We start from the raw sequence: 26,195 nt of genomic DNA, 5'->3' as shown, positions 1-26,195 counted from the left end.
TACTTTGGTGCGAAAAGTGCAAATCAATCCCAGAACAGCAGCAAAGGACCTTGTGAAGATGCTGGAGGAAACAGGTACAGAAGTATCTATATCCACAGTAAAATGAGTCCAGTATTGACATAACCTGAAAGGCCGCTCAACAAGGAAGAAGCCACTGCTCCAAAACCGCCATAAAAAAAGCCAGACTACGGTTTGCAACTGCACATGGGGACAAAGATCGTACTTTTTGGAGAAATGTCCTTTGGTCCGAGGAAAAAAAAATAGAACTGTTTGGCCATAATGACCATCGTTATGATTGGATGAAAAAGGGGTAGGCTTGCAAGCCGAAGAACACCATCCCAACCGTGAAGCATGGGGGTGGCAGCATCATGTTGTGGGGGTGCTTTGCTGCAGGAGGGACTGGTGCACTTCACAAAATAAATGGCATCATGAGGAAGGAAAATTATGTGGATATATTGAAGCAACATCTCAAGACATCAGTCAGGAAGTTAAAGCTTGGTCACAAATGGGTCTTCCAAATGGACAATGACCCCAAGCATACTTCCAAAGTTGTGGCAAAATGGCTTAAGGACAACAAAGTCAAAGTATTGGCGTGACCATCACAAAGCCCTGACCTCAATCCTATAGAAAATTTGTGGGCAGAACTGAAAAAGCATGTGTGAGCAAGGAGGCCTACAAACCTGACTCAGTTACACCAGCTCTGTCAGGAGGAATGGGCCAAAATTCACCCAACTTATTGTGGGAAGCTTGTGGAAGGCTACCCGAAACGTTTGACCCAAGTTAAAGAATTTAAAGGCAACGCTACGAAATACTAATTGAGTGTATGTAAATGTTTGACTGACCCACTGGGAATGTGATGAAAGAAATAAAAGCTGAAATAAACCATTCTCTGTACTATTATTCTGACATTGTACATTCTTAATATAAAGTGGTGATCCTAACTGACCTAAGACAGGGACTTTTTACTAGGATTAAATGTCAGGAATTGTGAAAAACTGAGTTTAAATGTAGTTGGCTAAGGTCTATGTAAACTTCCGACTTCAACTGTAGGTCCACTTCGTGACATGTTATCTCATCCAGCCAGTGATATCCTTCAATTGTATTGCACACAGCGAAAACAGAGAGAAGGGTGAGGTGGAAATGTAGTTCAATCAACAAGGCAGAGTTTCTGTTATTTTCTACTAGAACATCATTCCTCCTAGCTAGCCGATCTGTGGGCTCCTTTCTTTACTACCACATTGCTAGCGATCTTATCGCCATAATTTAGGCTAACCAACCCGACCATGGATGTCTTTCTCCCTTTACAAGCCAGGGTCCCTCAAGCCAAATCACCCAACCAGTCCACAGTGAGGCCTTCACCCACCTTCACCTTCCTTAACCCTCACTCAACCTCCTTCACTCACCATTTTGTGATTGATTTCACTTCCGCTGGCACTGCGCGGCGGCGACTAATGTCTCTCAAACAGGCCAGGGGTGGGTTCCCTGCACGTTTTCTTGTTCTACTGTTTGTTGAGATGCAAGACAAATTTCCCGAAAGGGACACACAATAAATAATTATTAAGTGAACATTATCTTGAGTCGGCAATCAAGGTGTGCATCAAACGACCAGAGTCTTATTAAGAGTAACTATCCCATTTGAATGATTAGACAGTTGTCCACCAGATAGGTTTTTACAATACCCACCAGTCTACTTGCTCTTGTCCAGAAGTGACATGAAGTCATGTTTAGCAGACTTAATAGAACATTCAGTCTGACCACATCACATTAAATGGAAGAAGACGCAACAGCACCTCTTCAACCTCAGGAGGCTGAAGAAATTTGGCTTGGCCCCTAAGACCCTCACAAACAATTGAGAGCATCCTGTCGGGCTGTATCACTGCCTGGTACGGCAACTACAACGCCCTCACCCGCAGGGTTCTCCAGAGGGTGGTGCGGTCTGCCCAACGCATCACCGGAGACACATTGCCTGTCCTCCAGGACACCTACAGCACCCGATGTCACAGGAAGGCCAAAAACATCATCAAGGACATCAACCACCCGAGCCAAGGCATGTTCATCCCCCGATCATCCAGAATGCTAGATCAGTACAGGTGCATCAAAGCTGGAACCGAGAGACTGAAAAACAGCTTCTATCTCAAGGCCAACAGACTATTAAATAGCCATCACTAGTCAGCTACCACCCGGTTACTCAACCCTGCACCTTACAGGCTGCTGGTCTATATACATAGACATGGAATCACTGGTCACTATGGAACACTAGTCACTTTAATAATGTTTACATACTGCTTTACTCAGTTCATATGTATATACTGTATTCTATTCTACTGTATTTTAGTCAATGCCACTCCGACATGGCTCGTCCTAATATTTATATATTTCTTAATTACATGATTTTCCTTTTAGATTTGTGTGTATTGTTGTGAATTGATAGATATCACTGCACTGTTTCACTACACCTGCAATAGCATCTGCTAAATATGTGCATGTGATGAATAAAATGTGATTTGATTTAGCCATGGGACCTCTATTCTCACTCAACACCGTTTTCTTTCATACGTTTTTTTGCCAATAATACTTATCTGGGTGAAGAAAAAATATATACATCTGAACATTTTAGCAATATCATTTGTATGATTTCAACTACCACTGCAACAAGTTAATCACCCAACAACTTTCAACTTTACAGAAAACTCTCTAGGCATAAGCCATCAGGCTACTATAGCATCCTATATGGCTTGCAACATTTTAGAATTTTTTTTGCGTTCATTAAATAAAATGGCTTGAAGCGGTTGCTTCAGTCAATGTCGAAATAGTTGGCTAATTTTAACCAACTGGTCCTGCTGTCCCCAAACCAAGTGAAAGTGGGCTGCTTTAACAAGAGATCACAGAGGCTTCCAAAGCCAATGCTATCCAGCAGCTTGACTGGCTGCTAATGAGGGGTGATATTTGTCTAAGAGGTCAAATGCCTAGAAGATAGGGTCAAGGCCCTAACATCTTAAGCCATGACCTTTCCCACATGTTGAGTGCTCCTGTGATAGTGACACCCGTTGCCGGGCCGAGAGTGAGGCTGTAAATTAGCCCTGGCCACGCTGCCAGTCAAAGGGGGGCCCGCCCTGACACCACATTGTTCCTAAAGATGACACATGATGTGACGGTTGAACAACGCACAGAAAGCCCTGGTTAAGACTGATATCCCGGCCCATCCCACCCACACACACACTCGCCACTAAGTAGGGTTAGGCATGTGGCATTATATCACAAAACTCTCCCAAGACTATACCATATTGCACAATTAATTCACCAAGAGTAAGCCTAAAGATAAAGATAATAAAAGGCTAATTATGTTGTCAACTTTGCAAGTATACACACACTTTGCAAGAATTTGCACAATAGTTGTTTTTGAGAATTTTCATACCCTGATAATAAAAGTGGTCTACTATGTTTGCTGTTAAATGGGTTGGTGGCAGGATAGTATTGTCACGGGGGTCCCCTTCTTCCACCCCTTGCCATTGCAGCAGTGGGGGATACCTTGCCCTGGCATTTAATTACTGACTTCAGCTGAAAAACCCCACCTTCGGCATCGGTGCATGAGGTCAGCCTCTCTTCAGATGGCTTGTAATCAACAGAGCTCTAGAAATGCTCCACTGCTTTAAATAAGACACAGGAAGAAACCTGATCCTGTGGGACGAGGCGACGAGAGACAGCGAGAGAGAGAGAAAACGAGATGGAGAGAGCGAGAACACACTGCAGACTTCATTCTACTGAAGGCATACCTCTGTGCTCTGTGGGAACCATCTATTTCTTCTCCCTCTTGTTCTCACTCTGATAGCTGATTTACAATCAAAGATGAAAAAAACTCTAACTTTAGCTATCAGAATGCTCGCGAGAGCAAAGCGCCCATGACATTTAGCCACAATGAGCCTCAGAAAATTGTACACTGAACAAAAATATAAACGCAACATGTAAAGTGTTGGTGCCATGTTTGATGAGCTGAAATAAAAGATCCCAGAAATGTTCCTGACACACACAAAGCTTATTTCTCTAAAATTGTGTGCACAAATTTGTTTACATCCCTGTTAGTGAGCATTTCTCCTTTGCCAAGATAATCCATCCACCTGACAGGTGTGGCATATCAAGAAGCTGATTAAACAGCATGATCATTACACAGGTGCACCATGTGCTGGGGACAATTAAAGGCCACTCTAAAATGTGCAGTTTTGTTACACAACACAATGCCACAGATGTCTTAAGTTTTGAGGGAGCGTGCAATTGGCATGCTGACTGCAGGAATGAACACCAGAGCTGTTGCCAGAGAATTTAATGTTAATTTCTACACCAGACACCTTCAACATTGTTTTAGAGATTTTGGCTGTACGTCCAACCGCAGACCACGTGTAACCACGCCAGCCCAGGAACTCCACATCCGGCTTCTTCACCTGCTGGATCGTCTGAGACCAGCCACCCAGACAGCTGATGAAACTGAGGAGTATTGCTGTCTGTAATAAAGCCCTTTTGTAGGGAAAAACTCATTCTGATTGGCTGGGCCTGGCTCCCCACTGGGTGGGCCAGTCTCCCACCCATGGTTGTGCCCCTGCCCAGTCATGTGAAATCTGTAGATTAGGGCCTAATGATTTTATTTCAATTGACTGATTTCCTTATATGAACTGTAACTAAAATCTTTGAAATTGTTGTATGTTGCATTTATATTTTTGTTCAGTATATTTGAGACAAAATGTATCTGTTCCTAAAAAATGTAAGTGCAAAAATAAACTTTGGAAATGAGTGTCAATGTTTGACTTGTCTACACCATCGAGCAATTGAATGTAATGTTTCATGTGTTTAAGATATTGCTAATCAGGGATTTCTTTGTGTCCCATTATAACGTCATTGACTGATGAGTTCATGATGAGGCCAATTATGCAGTATTTGGACAAAAATCCTCCAAAGGCCTACACTTTTGTGTTTGGCTCAAGTTAAAATGAGCTTCCATTCCAGCCCGACTAAAACCTAGTACTGCACAGCTCCCACAAGGGTACCCCAATCCTATAGGCCTATTCCAATCATTAAAAGCTCCATTCAGATATTTGGCCAAAATCACTACATAACCTCCTTCAACATTTTAAACTTAAATTTACCGACTGTCGTTGCAAAAATCTGCAAAAACTGAACAAAAGCTTAAAAATATATATATATATACATATGATGACAATATGATGCTATGGGAATGTAAAACTAGGTACACATTACACCTAGCTCACTTAAGCTTCTGGAAACAATTTGTTGGAGAGTGGAAATGATTGTAATTAAGGTGCTCGGTTTGCCTGGTGAAACAGTGCTCTTTCCAAACCTTGCAAGTGAAAGCTGGTGTTTGTTGCTGTTAGTGGAGGAAGGAGACCCCGCTGCCTCTTGTCAATGAACATTTCTCTATCGGCTATTTGCACTGTACTTCACTCTCAGGGTGAGTTTTCATGGCACAAGCACAACTCATATCAAATGGTGAAAACACACATTTTTCACAGACATTTTGAAAACATTTCTTGATAAGGATTTAGCTCATGGGGAAAACATGAAACCCTATCGAATTGATTTGTTAATTAGTATGTATTTTCCACTTTTTAAAAGCCTTTGAATAGAAAGCCTTTGAATACAATAATTATTAACAGGAGAGAAATCAAATAAGGCTAATGGCATGTTGAAGTTTTTATATGTACCAAATAGTTCATTTGCTTGTGCTGAGCAATCGTGATGGAGAGAGTGTCGTGATGGAGAGAGTGTCGTGATGGAGAGAGTGTGTTTTGAGGCAGCTGACTCTGTCATCACACAGTACCAACTTCTGGCCCGTCATAAACAGCAAAAGGACAGGGCAGTGCGAGGAATTTGGCAGATTTGTCCCGCTTTTCCCAGACTACTGCTGTGATGAAACGATGGTTGTCTGCTACAGATAACATGTGTCTGCATCCTGAGAGGGGACGGTGCTGTGTGGTGCACTGTTGTTGGGTTTGGTGAGGGCAAGGTGAATCAACGTCCTTCAATACAAGTACATTTCTTTGTTTAGGTCGAGTGCTTACTTAATGAGTGGCCTGTGATTGTTCCTTGAAAGAGTGAAGCCAACTATGTACATTACATTGGCCTGCACTCTCTGATCAGGTCCATTTGACCCGTTAACCCCATCCAAGTGTTTTTATTTTCGATTAACAGTACAACTTTACACGTTCCATTTCCTATGATCATATGGAGTGAGGCCAACATTTATGCAACTCCAATTTCTAACAAATGTTGACTTGTTTAGAGAGTTGAGAAACAAAAGAGGGACTTACCTGCGTGAACAAAGTAGGCCAAGTAGAGGTCGAGCTCCTTCACAGAAACTCCAATATGATGAGGCTGCACACACAGCCCTGGGTTCGAGCACTGTGGGGACTTTACCAGCCTTTCCCCATCAGTACTTTCGAGGGGAATACCTTTGAATAAAATGACCATGACCAGGTCCAACCTCCAGACTTTGTCTGCCTGACGCAGGCAGTCGATCCTCCTCATCTTACCCTTCTGGTCGGGGTTGGACAGCACACAGCACGGGGGCTTCTTCCCGGTGACGGTGAGCACAAAATCCTCCCGGAACTCTGGCCGGATGTCCTTGCGGAGCTTGGCCAAGAGGCGTGATGCCCACTTCTGCTTGACCTCAGGCTTCTCGCTGAGCAGCTCGTCCTTGACCTCACGCTCCTCTTCCTTAGACATGCGCTTCTCATGCTTCTTGAAATACTTTCTCTTGCGGGCCTGCAAGTTGAACCATGTGTAGGCAAACGCTCGCACGTGTGGCAGCAGAGCTTCGATGAAAGGATGGAATTCATCCTGTGAAAGAGAGGACCACAGGAGAAAATAATTAATGATTTGGTGGTAACATACATTCATAGTGAAACACTTTGTTTATGTAATCGAATAAAAGACAAAGCAACAATAATCATTACAATTAATCTTGTGAAATCAGATTTACATTGAGTAAACACTAATTGACTTTTATCTGAAATACTCTGCAATGAAGGAATGCAATAAAGAACATGCACTAGTTCTCTTTGATAGAATATCATTCCAAAAATGACTTTTTAGAAAACATTTTCCATTTTCCAGAATAATATGCAATGTCTGCCACGTTTGTATTTATGAGTATTTACGTAAAAATCTTGGCATTTGGGCCCGTTTCATTAACACAAGGAGAACGGGCTAACGGAGGAGTTTCTCTGGACCGTACGGACAAAGAGGGAGCAGTGTAAAATACGGCCGTGTCTTGGCTCTCTGGCAAGAATGTGGGTATGTGGGTCTGTGGGTGTCTGCCAGAGAGGTGATAGAAAAAGCAACAGCCGAGCGGGAAAGCTGAAAGTCTATTTTTAACTGTTCGCAATGCAAACATATATGTATGCGCACACACAAAGAGATGCACAGGCAGAAACGTTTCGCTCAGAAAACTGTTCCAAGACTGGTACATTACTTGGGTTTTTAGCAGGGAGAGCTGCCTGCACAGCTATTAGAGGAAGAATGTGGATAGAATGTGGATAGATGGCATGTTGTGGATCAGTCCGTTACACCTGCTACTAGCACAGTCACACACTGGACAATATGCTCCCTCTCAAAATCTGGCCTCACAACCTAATACAGGCCATGGAAATGTTACAGCACAACACTACGCCAGAACGATGCAGCACAACGCAAACAGGCAACAACCTCTTAACTACGCTCTTATATTTCAAATAGTCTCGCGTCTGCAAACTCACACCAGATTATTTTTGACGAACAAAGAAATGGTAATAATAGATGAATGACCACTACCATGAAATCTATTGAACACGCGATCATAGACGACACGATGTCAGTCTGGTCCACTTTACTACAAGGACATTTTAGATTTGTTATTTAAATAAATACAGCTGAGCTACCAAAGAGACGAATGGTGACCAAACTCCTTTGTAGAAATCCTTATTATGTACTAAAAGCGTTCATTGCCGAATGAGAAAATAAAAGAGCACTGGAACCTGAAATCTTTCCCGTAATATAAAACAAATACCCTCGGTACAGCACTTTGAGATATCAGCTGATCTAAGGAGGGCTATATAAATAACTTTGATTTGATTTGACATACGGATACACCGTTTTAACTCAAACTTATAAGTGTGCCAATTCCAAATACTCAGTTTCAATTTTGTATCAGCATGCCACACTATAAGCAACGGAGCAGATATGCTTATCTTCTAGGTGAGTGTTTACATGCATATGTACAGTGAGTAGGCTGTGGGTTTTATGGGGAGCAAGCTGGGCTAGGCACGGGTCTAACAGTACATTTTAAAATGCACCAATCAAATCCAAACAAATGTAAAAAAAATAAAAAATAAAAAAAATATGAGAAATCACCACTCCAACAGAGACGTATTTTAATTTCCCCAATACACTCAGTAGAGGTTAGTGAAGTAGTGAGTGGTCTGGAGTAGGCTTCACCTCAGGCCCTTTTACCACCCCAGCCAGTGCAGTGTGCTCAACCATAGATGTCAGATCTTAATATGAGCCAGTGCAAAGTGTGCTCAACATCAGATGTCAGATCTTAATTTGAGCCAGTGCAAAGTGTGCTCAACCACAGATGTCAGATCTTAATTTGAGCCAGTGCAAAGTGTGCTCAACCACAGATGTCAGATCTTAATTTGAGCCAGTGCAAAGTGTGCTCAACCACAGATGTCAGATCTTAATTTGAGCCAGTGCAAAGTGTGCTCAACCACAGATGTCAGATCTTCACTTGAGCCAGTGCAAAGTGTGCTCAACCACAGATGTCAGATCTTAATTTGAGCCAGTGCAAAGTGTGCTCAACCACAGATGTAGGATCTTCACTTGAGCCAGTGCAAAGTGTGCTCAACCACAGATGTCAGATCTTAATTTGAGCCAGCGCAAAGTGTGCTCAACATCAGATGTAGGATCTTAATTTGAGCCAGTGCAAAGTGTGCTCAACTACAGATGTAGGATCTTAATTTGAGCCAGTGCAAAGTGTGCTCAACTACAGATGTAAGATCTTAATTTGAGCCAGTGCAAAGCGTGCTCAACTACAGATATAGGATCTTCATTTGAGCCAGTGCAAAGTGTGCTCAACCACAGATGTAAGATCTTAATTTGAGCCAGTGCAGTGTGCTCAACTACAGATGTAGGATCTTAATTTGAGCCAGTGCAAAATGTGCTCAACTACAGATGTAGGATCTTAATTTGAGTCAGTGCAAAATGTACTCAACCATTCATAGATTAAAGAACTTTTTCCTCATCTTGATACGTGGAAATACTGTACCTCTGACTGGGATGGCATGACACCATCCTTTTCATCGAATTTCAAAAGGACTCACACTCCTTTGTCTCATAGGCATGAAAATTGTATTGTTTTAAAAACCAGTAAATGGCATCTCCAACTGAAGTAACTTCAGCCAATGTGCTATGAAATATAAATTCTTCAAGGCTGATATGAGCATTGTTATCTGTGGTTTCTGTATATAATATACAGTTCCCCTGTCTCCGGGCCATTTGAACAATACCTGCATAGTCTACATTCTGCATTTTTGCTGCTTTTGTACATAAATAAAACACATGTGCACAGGTGCCTCAACCACTTCATGTATAGGCCTCATTTCAATATATATAATCTGCTGCATTTCCACTACTAGAGTAGTGTATATTTACTGATAAAAGTGTGTCAGTAGAAAATGTTAAGTTAAACTTCCAGCTGTGAAGTTTGTTGTCTTTCTGTATACCTTGGTGACAGATCTAATGTTTCCAAATAACAGGCCTGTAACAACAGCTCATGAATAACTGTAATTTAGAATAGCAATGATGGTAATCCCCTCCTACTAACACCCACGCCACAACACAGAGGTACTTATGGGAGTGTGTCGACGAGCTTACTTTCTCCTCTCCATGCCCACAAGAGTAAACACACTCAAACAGAGCAGACGCCTCACCATTGCTAATCAATTGGAGCAATTACACAAAGGTAAATCTTCGAACACCCTCATGTAGGCCGTAAGGGGCATGTTTTTCCAAACCCATGCAACGTGCACAACTGTTCCTATCTCTGCATCTTCTCCATGTCTAGATACAAACACTACCATGTGCCTCAAAGGCAGTACGCAATGACAAATTCTGGCAATTAGCAATAGTTTTTCTACAAATGCACAAAGAATGTCAATGTTCAGTTCTAGGTATAATATTTCATGCTTTGCAGTGAACAAAAAATATGGAAGTGCTTTAGGCCTGCCTGTCTTGTATATGATTCGACCCACAAAAGAAACTTGGCAGATATGCCAAATATATTTGAATCAATTGAAAGACTTTGATTATAAGTATTTTTGCCCAAATAAGATGATTTCACATACATATAATTGCAATATATCATTCAACTGACAATACTTAAAATTTGTCAATTAGTACAAATTCAGTTTTATACAGCTGATATGAATTGTAGTACATGTGAATTACCCTAGTCATGTTTTAAGAAATAAAACAGATTCAGGCAAAATGAGGGTGAATAAATATTTTACATACTCAAGCGAGACATTTCTCCAAATGTCCCTTCTCAAGTTAGTGTCCATCAACTAGTATCAGGTTTCAGTCTTCTCCTTTGGGCCCATTTCACTTATGTCTTGTAGTATATGCACTGTACAATCCTATTAAATATGAATAGATAAATATTCAGGACTTATCAGTAATGCTTGGCACTAGAGGTAAATTAGTGCTAATGGTTTTGAAAAGGTTTTCCATTGTAAAGGTTGGAAAGTCCATGACCAGAAGCCATCATTGCTATTAAGTCAGGTACTTGTCATTTACATCAATTTGTGTGGTCATAGTTAAAAAAAGGTTGAAAAAAGTAGGCTATATCCCAAAATAATAATGAAAAGTACATGTATGAAAACATGAAATCAACATAGGGAAATATGATCAAAACTTAAATACAACTGACTTGAGACAAGGCCAATAGATAGGCCTATTAGTGGTCAATATGAAATCAATTTCAAAAATCAATTATACTGTGGCCTTATACGGCTATAGGCAAATAAAAGTATTCCACACACACAAAAAATCCATCCGAACTTTCACAACTACAATTCAGTTTCTGCCCTCCAATAATGAGAAAAGGAAAAAAGATATATGTTGTTATAACATTGTAATATGTGAACAGTTATAGCTACAGTTAATAAGTGTGTTTTTTCTCTGTTAACTTACATTTGTATATAGGTCCTCTGTTCTGTCACCTCAACAAACCCCTAACATAATGTATGGAATATAGATGGATCTTTTCTGTGCCTTCATGACACGCAGCTGCAACGTTCCCCCTGGAAATCTAACATTTACCCCAGGCTACTCGTACTGAGAATATCTTCTCATCTTAAACAAACCCATAACTGTATTATGATACATTTGCTAAAATAAAATTTAGATTTTTTTAGGAAAGACAGGCCGATGATGCTTTTAAACATGAACGACATTACGGATATGCAACTGATCATTAAGCAGCTATTCCACTAGCGTTCCCACCTGGACTAACTTTTGGTCAGGCTTACAAACCACCATATTGCGGCTTATCAAACTCTAACAACAATCATTCAAGTCCAAGAAAATACTATCTTAGAGTACAGAAAGTTGTTGAATATTTCTTAAATATAATCGAAGTTCTTGAGGAACTGCATAATACATGTCACTCATAGCGCTCAAATAAAAGCAATACTATCCATAAAAATCGAATATAATAATAGCCTAGTAGCCTATTTGAAAAGTGTAATGTCCCAACTTGTGTTTTCCCCATGCACATGGCAAAGTTTAATGCCAGAGTGGCGGGGACTCGATACTGTTGAACAGTTTGAATTTTTATAATTTTTGGATGCAATTTAGACCAAGCAAATTGTTGTATTTTAAATATCGTGTTCAAAGCAGTAATCGATACAAAGTGACAACTGCATGGATGTTAAACACCCAAAGTGCAGGGACCTGGAAGCCGACCGGGGGAAGCTTTGGAAAATGATGTACCCCATGTTAAAACATTGTGTGCATTCATTCATATCAAATATGTGGAAAGACGCGCCGATAACAACGTGCACATGTAACTTATAGGAAAGGCCACCTTCATTTTTGGATTGAAACTCTGGATACAAAAAGTAGTCCAAGTTAAAGCGCGCTTGACATCGAGATAGTCAATGTCTAATATGAACTAAAATAGACATGCATATACGTGTGTGAATATATGTAGGAGGTAGGCGCCATCCACCATGTGGTAGTTAGTTCAGATGGCTCTGACAAACCAGGAATGCTGAACCTACTGCACAAAGTTATATGCCTTGAGCAACGTTAGTCCATACCACCCTGTCCCTGAGGAAGAAAGCATGAATGCAATAAAATGGTTAAAAACAGATGAAAGGCTCACTTACCTGTGTTAGGCATAGTGGAGAATACATATCTGTTGTATCTAATCTTGGATTTGGAGGGTGTATGTATGTGTGTTTGTGTGTGTGTGTGTGTGTGTGTGTTTTGGTTGCTGTGACGGGTCTGCGTGTTTATGTGTGTGGGTGTGTGTCCGTGTCTGCTCGTGTATGCGTGGTGGCCGTGTCCGTGTGTGAAAAGGGAAAAAAAGGAGAGACAGAGAGAAGGGAGAGAGAAAAATAAAGCCTGCTTCTTGCTTTCACATTTCCAACTCTGCGAACTGCAACGAACGCTTCACCGCTGCATAGAGCTGAACTTTAACCCCGCCTCGAGTTACAACGCTTCCACTCTCCGCATTCATCTACCGTACAGTGCAGTAAAAGCCGTAGAGCAGTCCCTTGGTTGGAGAACTCAGAACTTTCACCAGAGGCATATTAAACAATAAAAGAAAAGTCCCAACGCAGACTGGCTGTAGCGGAGGTTAAAAATCACAGGAAAGAGGAAAAAAATAAGTGATCTTCGGACGGTGCAAATCTTGATATATCGTATTAATACCGTTACAAAAAATATCTGATTGTCAGACGCGTGTTCTTCTGGACTCGGCAAGAGATCTCTCATTCACTCCACTGAAAGGTTGCAAAAACCGAAAGCATTGAAGGCATGTGGTGCGGCTTGCTTCACCGTGGAGCGAACTCTGACATGAGTCTGTCGGATTTACGAACGAGAAGGGTGCGGTAGATAATGGATCTAGTAATGCCTCTGAACACCCAACCAATTGCTTATTGCTGAAGCCCGACAGATGGTTTCCGTTTGGAAAATAATCTTAAACAGGAGACGACGATAAATTGAATCCGTTTTGCGTCTGTCCTGTATATGGCGGAGAGGAGGATTTTGTTCTTTGGATTACATACGAGGATTCAGCACCCGATCTACATTTATATAAGGTTGAGTGTCGAGCACGTTGTTAATCTTTTAACCGCGGAGAGTAGCCACAACAGCATGCACTGAGTTCCATACAGCTACAATTCACTTTTGTCCCTGTGTGCGGAGGACAAACTCTTGTGCTCACCTCTCAACATAGCTCCCAAAGTATCGACGCTTTTAAGGAAGTAGGCTACTGAGACCAACGTCAATGCAATGAACATGCGGGACAGTAATGTAGCCTATATGCCTACATAGCCTGCAATGTAGCCTGCAATGAACATGCGGGACAGTAATATATAGCCTACATAGCCTATTTAAAATGTTCAAATTATAAACTGCCCACTTGAGCCTCTTAGCCCCGCCATGAAATGGCTTTTCAAACTGATGCAAACAATGCGAACCTATTGATTTAAATCAGGAAGAGCAGGGATCGCGTAAGACTGCAACACCAACACTGCTAAATAAATGTTGTTATATGATGTTTAAAGCAAATGAAACGGTGTATAGCTGGGAGGAGAGAGCTCGAGGGATCACCACACACTCAATAGGAGATATACCGCCCCTTTTGAACAAATGCTTAACTTTAAAATTATTCGGACTAAGTAGGCTTTACGGTATTCCATATTCCAGCTATCGACATTTACAACAAGTTATAGCCTAATTCTAATTATTGGTCATCATTGACTTTAATACTCTATTAATCTGTAACTTGGCTATTAATCTATTAAAAGTATTGGCTGATTGTAACTGACATATGCTACATTACATGCAAATCAATGTCTGCTTGGCCAATTTATGTAAATTTGCAAGAACTTGCACAACACATTTCATCAGAGGGGTGCACAGCGAGTGCATTAAACTTTACATAACAAAACCCCCCACACACAATTATATAATATAAACGAGAGAGGGCCATATGAGAGATAAGATTAGGCTACCACTCATTTTCCTAACTCACGTGCCATTATGTAAGCATGAGCAAGATCTTCTCCTATCCACAGCGAAGCTATGTATATTATCCCAAACCAAAGCATCGCGTAACTCCAGCACACACGCGTTAACGAACACTTGATCCTTGAATTTTATTTCATTAATAAGTTTTCAATCATAAACATCTATACAAAATAATCAATTGTAATGAAATACAATTAAAGCATCAAACAAACAATTGTTTACTTGGGTAATAACTTGGGTATAGAGCTTATATGAAAAGACTGACCAACATCTCACAACATTCCATAATACTCCTAAAGTACTATACTACCCAAAGGCCAAAGCTTGGCACTGGTAGCCTATTGTCTGCTTCACCTGCCCTTACAGACATGTAAGGGTTAATATTAATCCAAACAATGTCAACAAAGCAATACTCGCATTTTAGAGGCCCATTTACAGTGTGTTTTAAACAAAAGTAAGATAAATACTAATTAGCCTACAGTAAAGGCGTCCAACATTTGGTGTGACGACGAATTTTGACGGATTTCTCAACCAAAATATCAGATTGGCCTGACATAAATTCGAGCAGCCCGTACAGAATCACTGGATCAAGAGTGTGTGTGTGTGTGTGTGTGAGTGAGTCATAATCTTGATCAAGAGTGTGTGAGTCATGAATGTATTCTGTTTCTGTATGCGCTGTCCGAATTTGTTTTTATTGAACAACTGCTGTCCAGAGGGAGAAGTCATTTGTGCGCCCTCTAGAAAATCGCCAGGGAAGCGACCACAAGTGGCGAGTGTGGTCTCTGCTGCATCTGAACACTCTCCACACACACCTGCACCAAGACAGCGAGACTCCGCAACCAAATGCATGCCTATTCATAGTCTAGAGGTTCATTAACATACCAGCAAGGCCAAAGGTGCACTTGCAGCGGTTATTATATATTGTTGTTACAGCATAATATAATAATAATAATAAAAGTAGCCAAAGGCTGCTTGCATTTACAGAAAGCCCTCACACCAGCCTGAAAGGGATATTACACAACTGGTATACCTCACTGAAGTTTTGATTCACTATATGCACTATAGATCATGTGTTGCTCAAGTAATTCATGTTAATAAATACCTTGAAGCAAATACAAGCCACACACCATTGCGCCACGATTACCGTGCGGCGTAAGGAAAATAGTCTACGCATGTTGTTCACTACCTCGTGTGCTTGAACGGACACAATACGTTCAGGAGATGTATATTAGGCTAGTGTATTTTCTCATGTTGCAGCGCATAGAACCTCTATTGAGAATAGGCTAACCTGCTAACGGCATTTTGCCAGCCTCACCGTATCCATGCCGTCAGTGCGACGCTAGAGCTCCGTCCTCTGATTGGACTAAACTCTAGGATTTGAAGCCCAGCATCCATCTTATTGGACAAACCCATGTAACCAGAATTTCTCGGTATGCATTTATCTGCAATCGCTCGTTTACTCTGCAGAACAACTTGTTACCACATAACTAAACAATGTATCTCTCACTCTGGTCGCTAGAATGGCCTAGCAGACGGCAACACCGGGAGTGCAGTGCTCTTCTGTTTTGTTCTAATGCCAAGTTTATTTGGCGATATCAAGATATCCGCATTATCAGCATTTGCATACATCGCTGGCAACACAGACCAGTCTGTCACGGACTCTTCTCAAATCCTTTTACAAAAGCAGAACTTCTTAGCCTACATTGAACCTGTGTATAGCCCGTAAACACCACGTGTATGCACATGTTCATTACTTATCAGTGTAGAAATAGATGGTAAGAGGTATATTTGCACGTACCATTGTAATGTATAAAATGAATATACGTGAGCAATTTTAGACTGTTGGGACGAAGTGAAAAAAGTATTACGCTACAACTTGCTTCCGGTGTGAGTATTTTACACTGAATCAATGAAGTATAATAAAGCGCAAGGGAAAACCGTTTTTGTTGTATTAATCCCAAAAAATAAACAATGTCAGGGAGCCTTTCTTCACTCCTTGATATTTGACTGCGGACCTGGCCAAGCTGTCTCAGCTTGGTTTGATAGACTTTGTGCAGAAGTTGCAATCAGTTCAGTGAGTCCCCCCCTTGTTCATTTCCGCAATCGCTGCTATTTGCATAGTAACGCGAACCCGGGCGGCAACTGAACGCCACTTCTTTCTTGCCATCTCCTCCCCTCGCGGAGTCACATAGCCTAGTGGCAAATCAGAGTCCGAGTCGAGTGGCACAGACCCCGGTCTGCGTTTTGCTCCCGCACGGAAAAGCTTTTTTTTCACCTACATATTGCTGCATACCGCACTCTCTTAACCCTTCCTATACATGTACGGTGCGCTTGGGACAGAGGGAGGAATGCCGCGGCGCCTATATTGCGATCGAAAAAACGTCAATAAGTATAGGCTATAGCGAATTCTTGCTGCTTTAGCACCAGAGCATTGCTACAATGCTGGACATCTAAGCAATATTATACCATCACAATGAGCATCTAAGAACTCCACTGATTGTGCAAGTTTACGGCTGGTGGACAGAAACTAACACCAATTCTTTGCAGCGGATTTTCTACTGCTTCTCGATGGAGATATGGAAAATATCAACCATAGGTGTGCCGGTGGGTCGTATTGAATTAGAAGGCATGCATAATCATGTCATATGACAGTCGTAGGCCTGTTTGATGCTTCAACATTCAATTGATGTGTGCATATCAAGTGCGATTTGATTCCTATATCAATTTCTACGTGTTCATTTAGCCTGTGTGTCTGAATTGTGTGGTAGCAGGCAAGTTAAGCAGCATATCTACATGATTGAATTGTTGTGGGCTGTATTTATTACTGTGTTGATTTTGCCCTTGCGGTTGACTGCAGTTAGATATTTTGTGTTAAAGAGACCTATTCTGCAACTGTAGCCGATAGAGCTGATGTTATGTATGCGAGTGTGGCTATACATTTTACAATGGGCATGACACGAAAAGTGGTGGTGTTGATTATTTGCTCAAATAGCCAAATAAACAGAATTTCTCAATGACAATGTGTTTTTTGCTTGTTATATGAAGTAGCCTAGCCTATGCGTGCGCACGTTTGGGCTATCAGAGGTGACATTCCACGGAACTCCAATGAGTGTCCCTCACTGAGGTCAATGAGTGTCCCTCACTGAGGTCAATGAGTGTCCCTCACTGAGGTCAATGAGTGTCCCTCACTGAGGTCAAAGCGTCGTAACATTATTTTGAGCGATGAGGGGCGGTGGTTCCCACGCATGGTGACGTGGACATGTCAAAACGCTTGTTGTGTGTGGAGACGTGCTGAACATAACGCTATTAACCTGCAGTAACGTGGATTTCAACGAGGCAGGCTCGAGCAGCGCATATATTCCTTTTTCTGACTCAGTAGCCTACTGTTAAAATGTTGTTTATAAATAATTGTTTGATATTTTCACACTTAAAATCATGACCATATCTTCGTGCGCAAATGTTTCAATCCGTCATAAGCCAACAAATGCAGTTATGTGGGTGGGAACCACATTCCCCTTGACTCTGGAATTTAACGAGTAAAAATGATGTAAAAACAAACATGAAATATCATTTTTAACATATTTTTGTAATTAAAACAAGTTTGTCCGGAGTCCTGTCTCAAATGGTCCATCCTTAGGTGCAGGTTGTACGCACACAACATAATCTGACAGGTTTGCATGAAGTGTCAGAACTGCCACAGCTCCTTTTAGGGTCGCTATTTGCCACAGAGGAATGCCGTACCTGTCACTGGTTACCTTAGCTTACTTTTGCCCAGCCTCTATGCCGTTCACATACAGCAGCCATTCAATGTCAGGTAACTTAGCGGTTAAGAACGTTGAACCCTTAACCAAAAGGATGCTGAATCGAATGACCAAGCCGACTATGTGAAATATCTGTCGATGTGCCCGTGACGTGAACAAGGCACTTAAACCTATTGCTACTGTAAGTCGCTCTGGATAAAAGCGTCTCCTAAATGACTCAAATGTAAATAGCATTGGAATCATTCGATCAAAGTTACTATCGGGTGAAATATGCATATAACTGATTTAGGAAATGGAATACGTACGCCAATAAGCATATGCTACATATATTACATTTACCAGCTACAAATGAGATCTCCTGTTAAATCTATGTCAGGCTGATTGCTAAGGTGCCTTGAAAAAATATATTTAATGGCAATATTAATTGGGCTTCAAGTCGAGTTTGATATTTTGGGTTCGAATATATCTCATGTCATTTAAATCACATTCTTGATTTCAGATACTGCTGAGAAATGACCAACTTGGCAACGTAATCAAACTGTACAAAGGGTTCACAAGAAATTCGTTTTACGCACGGACTGGACGAGGTTTGGGTAGCGCACAAACAGGGTTTAAAGGGAGATAGTACCCTGATACGCTTTAGGCCTATCAACAATTATCAATGCTTACAGTCACAGGTTTATTGCATTCATATACCATGTGGTTTATCTATTAATTACCGCAAAAATAACATGAAGGGATTGGTTCGTTAAGTTCATTTTATGCCTAAATGGTGAACACACTAATTTAGTCCAATTCCAAATGAAACCAATGCAATACGCATATCCTGATTTTTATTAGTACTTGTGTTATCGAGTAATATCGATCAAGCTCTTAGCTAAATCCCGCAACAGAATTGCTCGAGTGAGGCCTTTATAGTGTTTTCTGCCACATTCTGCACAAAAAATGCTCAAAGCTCCAGCAACCAAGCCAGGGCTGTCCAATATAATATGTCCAATATAATAGGGGCAGGGGCAGCAGTTACAAAAACATATGAATAGCAAACACTGGAATAACCATGTCGAATATAGCCTATACGTTTTGAGACGTTGTCAAACCCAGGGTCATTTATCAGACATCAGAATATTAAGGATGTGTTGGTACACCACAAAACTACATTTTGGAGTCTGTCATTCTACGAAAGCTTCTGCGAGTGCAAGGTAAAGCAAGTTTGGAGGATCATAAACCATATTAACGATAATTACAGGGCTATTCTTGAAGTGAAATATTGTTATATGACTGTCATATGCGCGTTTGCGAATACAGGTTAAAGAGGAAGAACTGCCTGCACGCATTGTCACCAACTTTCAGATGTACCAGTTCTTTTCACAGCTCCAAAGTTATGATCTGACATTTGCAGAGGTAATCAAAAGAGTTGGTACAAACTTGTATAGAATAGATAGTTAAGGGTATTCGGCCATTTCATTATCGGCAGTAAATCGAATCAAGCATGTGAAAACTTGATTCAGAATTGAATAAAGTAGTTGGTATTCGTATTAAGACATGTGTGTCAGTTGTTTGCGTAAGCCTGTTGGGATAGTGCAGTAAAACAAAGCGGTCGTAGGCTATTCTTCATGACATCAATCTTACTATTAACTCACGACTAAAACAGCTGAAAACCTGCAATTCTGGGCACTGCCCAAAAAACATGAAACGTGAAGACTATGGTCACAGCCTAAAACAGAGTTCTGAAAAACGTTTATTCTACGTGCCAAGTTCTTCGATGTGTAAAGGAAACACTGTTCCTATATGTGTGTTATAGGCAAGGATGAGAACTCAAAATACATGTATACAGAAGATTTGGGGTAATCAAATACATGTCGGCTGTTTCAAAGCAAACATTTTAAAGACGTTTGGCGACCGCCTCAACGAAATCTAAACTTTTATGGTAAATGGTGACGAGACTTGTTTTTGTTGTGATGTTTAATGTAGAATAGATGATCTCCCCTAGCTGCAGGTCGACCTTTAGAAGATATGGTGAGAACGGTATAGGGTCATCTCATTTTAAATCACACATGGCGGGCTAGACAGACACCGTTTTTTATCCATCTTGACAACTTTTAGTCTGAATAATGTGGATCCTGCTTTGAGGTAAAGGTACACCATTCTCAACAAATACGAAACTAATTCATCTGGGATCGGTTATTTGCAAAAACAATCTACCCATAATTTAAAGCAACTTAAAATAAGTGGTTTGAGCATTATATTTTTGTTGAAATATAGGCCTACCTGTGAATGAACTGAATACACGTGTCTAGAATTGGCATAAATAGGCTTTTTAAATTGAAACATTCGCAACACCAAAGTAATGTGAGGTCTAGCCTATTCCATTACAATAAATGTTGCCAATCTATTTATGTCATTCAGCGATGATGTCGTAAAAACATTCAGATTTTTTTCATGTACATTATGTTCAGATGGTGCATGATTTGAACAATGCTTAAAATAAGTGTTCCAAGGCCCTATAACCAACCTATCTATAGAAACGATAGAAGTCTTGCAATTGTGTTATTGACATTAATTGAAATAGAATTTCAATTATACAGCCGATTTTGAACTACAAATTAATTAGACATGCCTATATTCAACTATTATATTTTGTAATCATGAAGTCACTGAAAAACTATTTGTTTGTCAATACAAACATATATATCCCTAAATAAACTACATAATCAAGAAATGCATGTTTAATGTTTTCATCGTCATTAAATCGACGGATTTGTGTCTTTGAGCGCCAAAGGAGTCATTCATAGATGTTCGTTATTTCGATGCCCAGTGTCATGTTAAAATCTACACGACACACTGCTTCAAATATACTCCCTCTGCACGTTAAAGGAGCTCGACACTCCATCTAGAGGTTTATCATCAAAACTACATCATCGGAGCTTCTGTCAGAAACCGTCTGTGCACATCGTTTCAAACGGGCATGAGTTAGGTATGAACTTTTCATTTACGAACGAATCTTTTTTTCCCTTGCGAAATTACATTGTTTTGAAATTTGACCACAAAATAGTGTCGATATAAGTAGCTACTCATCATATAAGTACTCAACAACCCATATTGTTTGTGCTAATTGTTGTCTATGATTTACAATAATAGGCCTATCTCTAAAATATAACCTCATCAAAAGTAGGCTGCATGGTGAAAACGAGCTCTGTACTTCCCGTACCTCTATATTCAACTGTCTGAATATTCAATGCATAAAAGAAGGCAAATCATTTGACAAGGGGGGGGGGGGGGGTGGAATATGGAATATTATTAAAGACAAATGTTCGTTACAAAGGTCAGAGGTCTTCCTCGTAAAGGATTTAATTATTAAAGCACAAATATGCATCCTGATATAATTTTTTACCAAATAAATTAGTATTTGAAGCCCATTTCTGTCTGTATGCAGTAAAATGAACAATACATTCACCAAATTATAATTATAAAAATAAATATGATGCATAGACATTTTTTTCTCTCACAAATGTCGTATGTAAACGTATTTTCCTGTTATTCTCTCGAATATATTAGTTACATTTAAATAAATGCATCATTTAACAATAACCCTATAATAACACGTTTTTGATAGCAATGATAATTATACAATGGATACATTTTATTATATATATATATATATATCTCCTTTTAATTGCAGTGAAAATATGCTTTAATTTCTAATGGGGTCTTTATATAAATTAATTCGGTTATTGCATTTTCGATACCGTCTCTTAAACATCTATTATTCTTTTTTTTTTTTTTTAAATGTAACCTTTATTTTACTATGCAAGACAGTTAAGAACAAAATCTTATTTACAATGACGGCCTACACCTGACAAAACCGAACGACGCTGGGCCAATTGAGCGCCGCCCTATGGGACTCCCAATCACGGCCGGTAGTGATACAGCCTGGATTCGAACCAGGGTGTCTGTAGTGAAGTCTCTAGCACTGAGATGCAGTGCCTTATACCACTGCGCCACTCGGGAGAAGAAGTAATGATCTGTTTTTAAGAACGTTGCTTGATATTACGTGATCTGGTTGAAAATATGATCTTGACGAAGAAAATACCCACTAAACTGCAACCCACGTCATAGCGCACTGTCTGCCTGAGAAACGCGCGGTTCCACTCCTCTTAACACAATTCACAATTATACCACGGGGTCAATTATACCACGGTCTTTCAACGCTCAATCTCCAACCAAAAAAATCTGAGGCAATGGGGGTCTTGTGAACTAACATATAGGCTCTATACCATACTCTGAACATGCTAGAAGTGTTTTTTTTCATCCATCACCCAGCACCTTTGAATAAACACACACAATTTAAGTGGACCCATTCTCACACTTCATGTGAGTGAGTGTGTGTGTGTGTGTGTGTGTGTGTGTGTGTGTGTGTGTGTGTGTGTGTGTGTGTGTGTGTGTGTGTGTGTGTGTGTGTGTGTGTGTGTGTGTGTGTGTGTCAATTTGAAACAAATAAAACATGTAAAGTTTATGTGAACAAGGCTGCCTTGAAGTCATAATAGGTTTCTGTCACACATTCCATATGAGCACTCCACACACACACACACACACACACACACACACACACACACACACACACACACACACACACACACACACAACACCACTGCCTTGGTAAATAAAACATTCCCCAATATGTCCACGATGGCTGTGAAATGGCATTTTGGGGGAGAGAGTGTGTGTGTGTGTGCTAATATGCTAGCCCCAGGGTAATTACACTATCCAGTTCTGGAGCAGCTTGCCTCCGAGGCCCCTCCATAACAGCCCTTATGAATAAACAAGCAGAGCGTCTGTGGATCCCCTTACTGCCTGTAACACTACTGTGCCCTCCGGAGAAGCCCTGGCACCAGCCTACTCTACCCAACACTTCAACTAAACAACCAACATTGGAAACACATTACCCAAACAGAGGGGATGGTGGTTTTTACAGATTTCATCCATGACCAGTGAGAAAACAACAGTCGATTTTTAAGCCTTGGCCAGGCACATGTTTATGACTAAAGCAAAGCAAAAAATGAAAAAGTTACAGCTAAATCTACTGGGTAAAAATAAGCCTATGGGCAGCCAATGTGTGCGATTTGCTAGCATATTCAGAGAGCGCATGGTGGCATGAGGAAGATCTTAAAACTCCACAGAGAGCGAGAGAGAGGGGAAAATGAAGGGGGTTACTGGGCGATTTGGACCCAGTTGGCTTCACCTGCTGCCAGCCGCTGGAGGTTGGCCCAGATCGGTCCACAGCTCTGGAGGTTAGCCAAGACCAGTCCACAGATCAGCCTCCTCCTCGGCCTAGACCAGTCCACAGACCAGCCTCCTCCTCGGCCTAGACCAGTCCACAGACCAGCCTCCTCCTCGGCCTAGACCAGTCCACAGACCAGCCTCCTCCTCGGCCTAGACCAGTCCACAGACCAGCCTCCTCCTCGGCCTAGACCAGTCCACAGATCAGCCTCCTCCTCGGCCTAGACCAGTCCACAGATCAGCCTCCTCCTCGGCCTAGACCAGTCCACAGATCAGCCTCCTCCTCGGCCTAGACCAGTCCACAGATCAGCCTCCTCCTCGGCCTAGACCAGTCCACAGATCAGGCTCCTCCTAGGCCTAGACCAGTCCACAGACCAGCCTCCTCCTCGGCCTAGACCAGTCCACAGACCAGCCTCCTCCTCGGCCTAGACCAGTCCACAGACCAGCCTCCTCCTCGGCCTAGACCAGTCCACAGATCAGCCTCCTCCTCGGCCTAGACCAGTCCACAGATCAGCCTCCTCCTCGGCCTAGACCAGTCCACAGATCAGCCTCCTCCTCGGCCTAGACCAGTCCACAGCTCAGCCTCCTCCTCGGCCTAGACCAGTCCACAGATCAGCCTCCTCCTCGGCCTAGACCAGTCCACAGCTCAGCCTCCTCCTCGGCCTAGACCAGTCCACAGCTCAGCCTCCTCCTCGGCCTAGACCAGTTCACAGATCAGCCTCCTCCTCGGCCTAGACCAGTCCACAGATCAGCCTCCTCCTCGGCCTAGACCAGTCCACAGATCAGCCTCCTCCTCGGCCTAGACCAGTCCACAGATCAGCCTCCTCCTCGGCCTAGACCAGTCCACAGATCAGCCTCCTCCTCGGCCCACACATCAACACAGCTGCCTCCCAGATCAGTCACTTAACAACTTGCTCCGTGACAGTGCCAAAAATCTAACCATTACAAACCAATAAAAAATGATAAAACTGTCTCCATGAATTAGGTATGATAAGAAAAGATGGTCACAAAACAGAGGAACACAAGAAGAGCTATATTTACCGGCTGCACATCTCTTTTTATTAATGACACCAAACTAATTCATTAAATGCAACAAAAAAAACGGTCTATTTATGCGTCTCACAAAACAAGTTTAGCTTGTTGGAAGTGACCTTTAAAGTAGGGTTTCCCAAACTCAGTCCCCCAGGATCGAGTTCAGGAAAACCTGATTTAAAGGTCTGTGTGAATTTGGACCGTGTTTTACTTGGCATTTGAAAACGTAAAGCTCTGTCGTCCCTCAGCTGCTCCACTATTTGCTCCACTATTTGCTCCACTATTTGCTCAATGTCTGAGCGGTAGCAGCAGAGCCTAGAAGCCTTGCACGGAGCAGAGCGCTATGGTGCGGCACGCTAACAGAAGCCCTGATAAAAATGGAAGCCAGTTGTGCTATGAAAGTAGAGGCTGGGCAAACAGATGGGCCCTGGGAAGAGCAGGGGGAGACCGGATACCGCCACATGTCACCAATACCAACCTCCTGTGTGTGTGTGTGTGTGTAAAACAGAAACACATAACACACACATTCAACATGCACAAAAATCACTCTCTCTCACACACACACACACACACACACACACACACACACACACACACACACACACACACACACACACACACACACACACACACACACACACACACACACACACACACACACACACGTGCTTTAGCTGGCAATGGCTTTAATGAGCTGGTCCTCTTTAAACAGATACTGTAGTTCCACACACACACTGTGGCCATTTCCCTCTGCAGCTGCTGCTGTGACAGAGTGAGGTAGTAACAGCCAGCCGCTGCCACCTGCCTGCCACCAACTTGCCCCTCTCTCAACCCAGCACAGCAAAGAACCAACATTGACAAGAACTACATCCTTCATGACGAAGATTATCTGAAACACGCCAAACCCACTACCTCAGTATCACCATGAGGCGTCTTACAATCCAAAACCACTACCTCATACCTCATTATAACTGAGATCTACAATCCAAAACCACTACCTCATACCTCATTATAACTGAGATCTACAATCCAAAACCACTACCTCATACCTCATTATAACTGAGATTTACAATCCAAAACCACTACCTCATACCTCATTATAACTGAGATCTACAATCCAAAACCACTACCTCATACCTCATTATAACTGAGATCTACAATCCAAAACCACTACCTCATACCTCATTATAACTGAGATCTACAATCCAAAACCACTACCTCATACCTCATTATAACTGAGATCTACAATCCAAAACCACTACCTCATACCTCATTATAACTGAGATCTACAATCCAAAACCACTACCTCATACCTCAATATAACTGAGATCTACAATCCAAAACCACTAGGTCATCTACCTCACCCCTAGGCCTCTGTGATACACTGCAGAAGCCTCAGCACCTCCACCTACAGACCGTGATTGTCATCATAATGGAGGTTATAGGACGTGTCAAGGTGGCGAGACCTGCAGCTGTTCTGGGCCGGACTGTAGTAGAGTCGCCAAGTCAGCAGCCAGGCAGAATCCAACTGATACGTCATACACTGGGAGGGACGTGTCAAAAACGGATGCAAGTACGGCTCATCCATGTGTAAATATACAACAGCTCAGATTTGTCCCTCAGAGTCCCTCTCTGGAACAATACAAGAAGCTCAGTACTTGTGTGAGGAGGGGTCAAATCTGGAGGTCTGAAAATAGTGGTATGTGGAGGGCAGTCGGAGAACATGAAGTAAATTTCTTCCTTTCTTTACCCCCCCTCCCCCTCCCCAACACCCACACTTCTTATGCCTCCCTCCAACAGATTGTCCACCCATACCAGGTT

The 26,195-nt window shown here is 41.7% G+C and overlaps 1 protein-coding gene across 2 annotated transcripts in view; it reads right to left on the bottom strand.

Moving 5' to 3' along the window:
• The window catches only part of LOC106574075 (nuclear factor 1 A-type), a 236,166-nt gene that overhangs the window by 170,036 nt on the left and 39,935 nt on the right, over window positions 1-26,195 (bottom strand). Inside the window, exons 1-2 of one of the 2 annotated variants that reach the window (XM_082962757.1) lie at window positions 12,435-13,770; window positions 6,318-6,846 (exon numbers count right to left, since the gene is read on the bottom strand). In XM_082962757.1, the coding sequence (XP_082818883.1) occupies window positions 6,318-6,846; window positions 12,435-12,461 (556 nt within the window). In that variant the 5' untranslated portion in view covers window positions 12,462-13,770. Of the gene's footprint in view, window positions 1-6,317; window positions 6,847-12,434; window positions 13,771-26,195 lie in introns of those variants that run through there. The other variant, XM_082962756.1, reaches the window with a different exon arrangement.

The sequence above is a fragment of the Salmo salar genome, chromosome 16, assembly GCF_965601325.2.
Source record: "Salmo salar chromosome 16, fSalSal1, whole genome shotgun sequence".
Taxonomy (NCBI): domain Eukaryota; kingdom Metazoa; phylum Chordata; class Actinopteri; order Salmoniformes; family Salmonidae; genus Salmo; species Salmo salar.
This window is presented reverse-complemented; position numbering and strand designations above follow the sequence as displayed.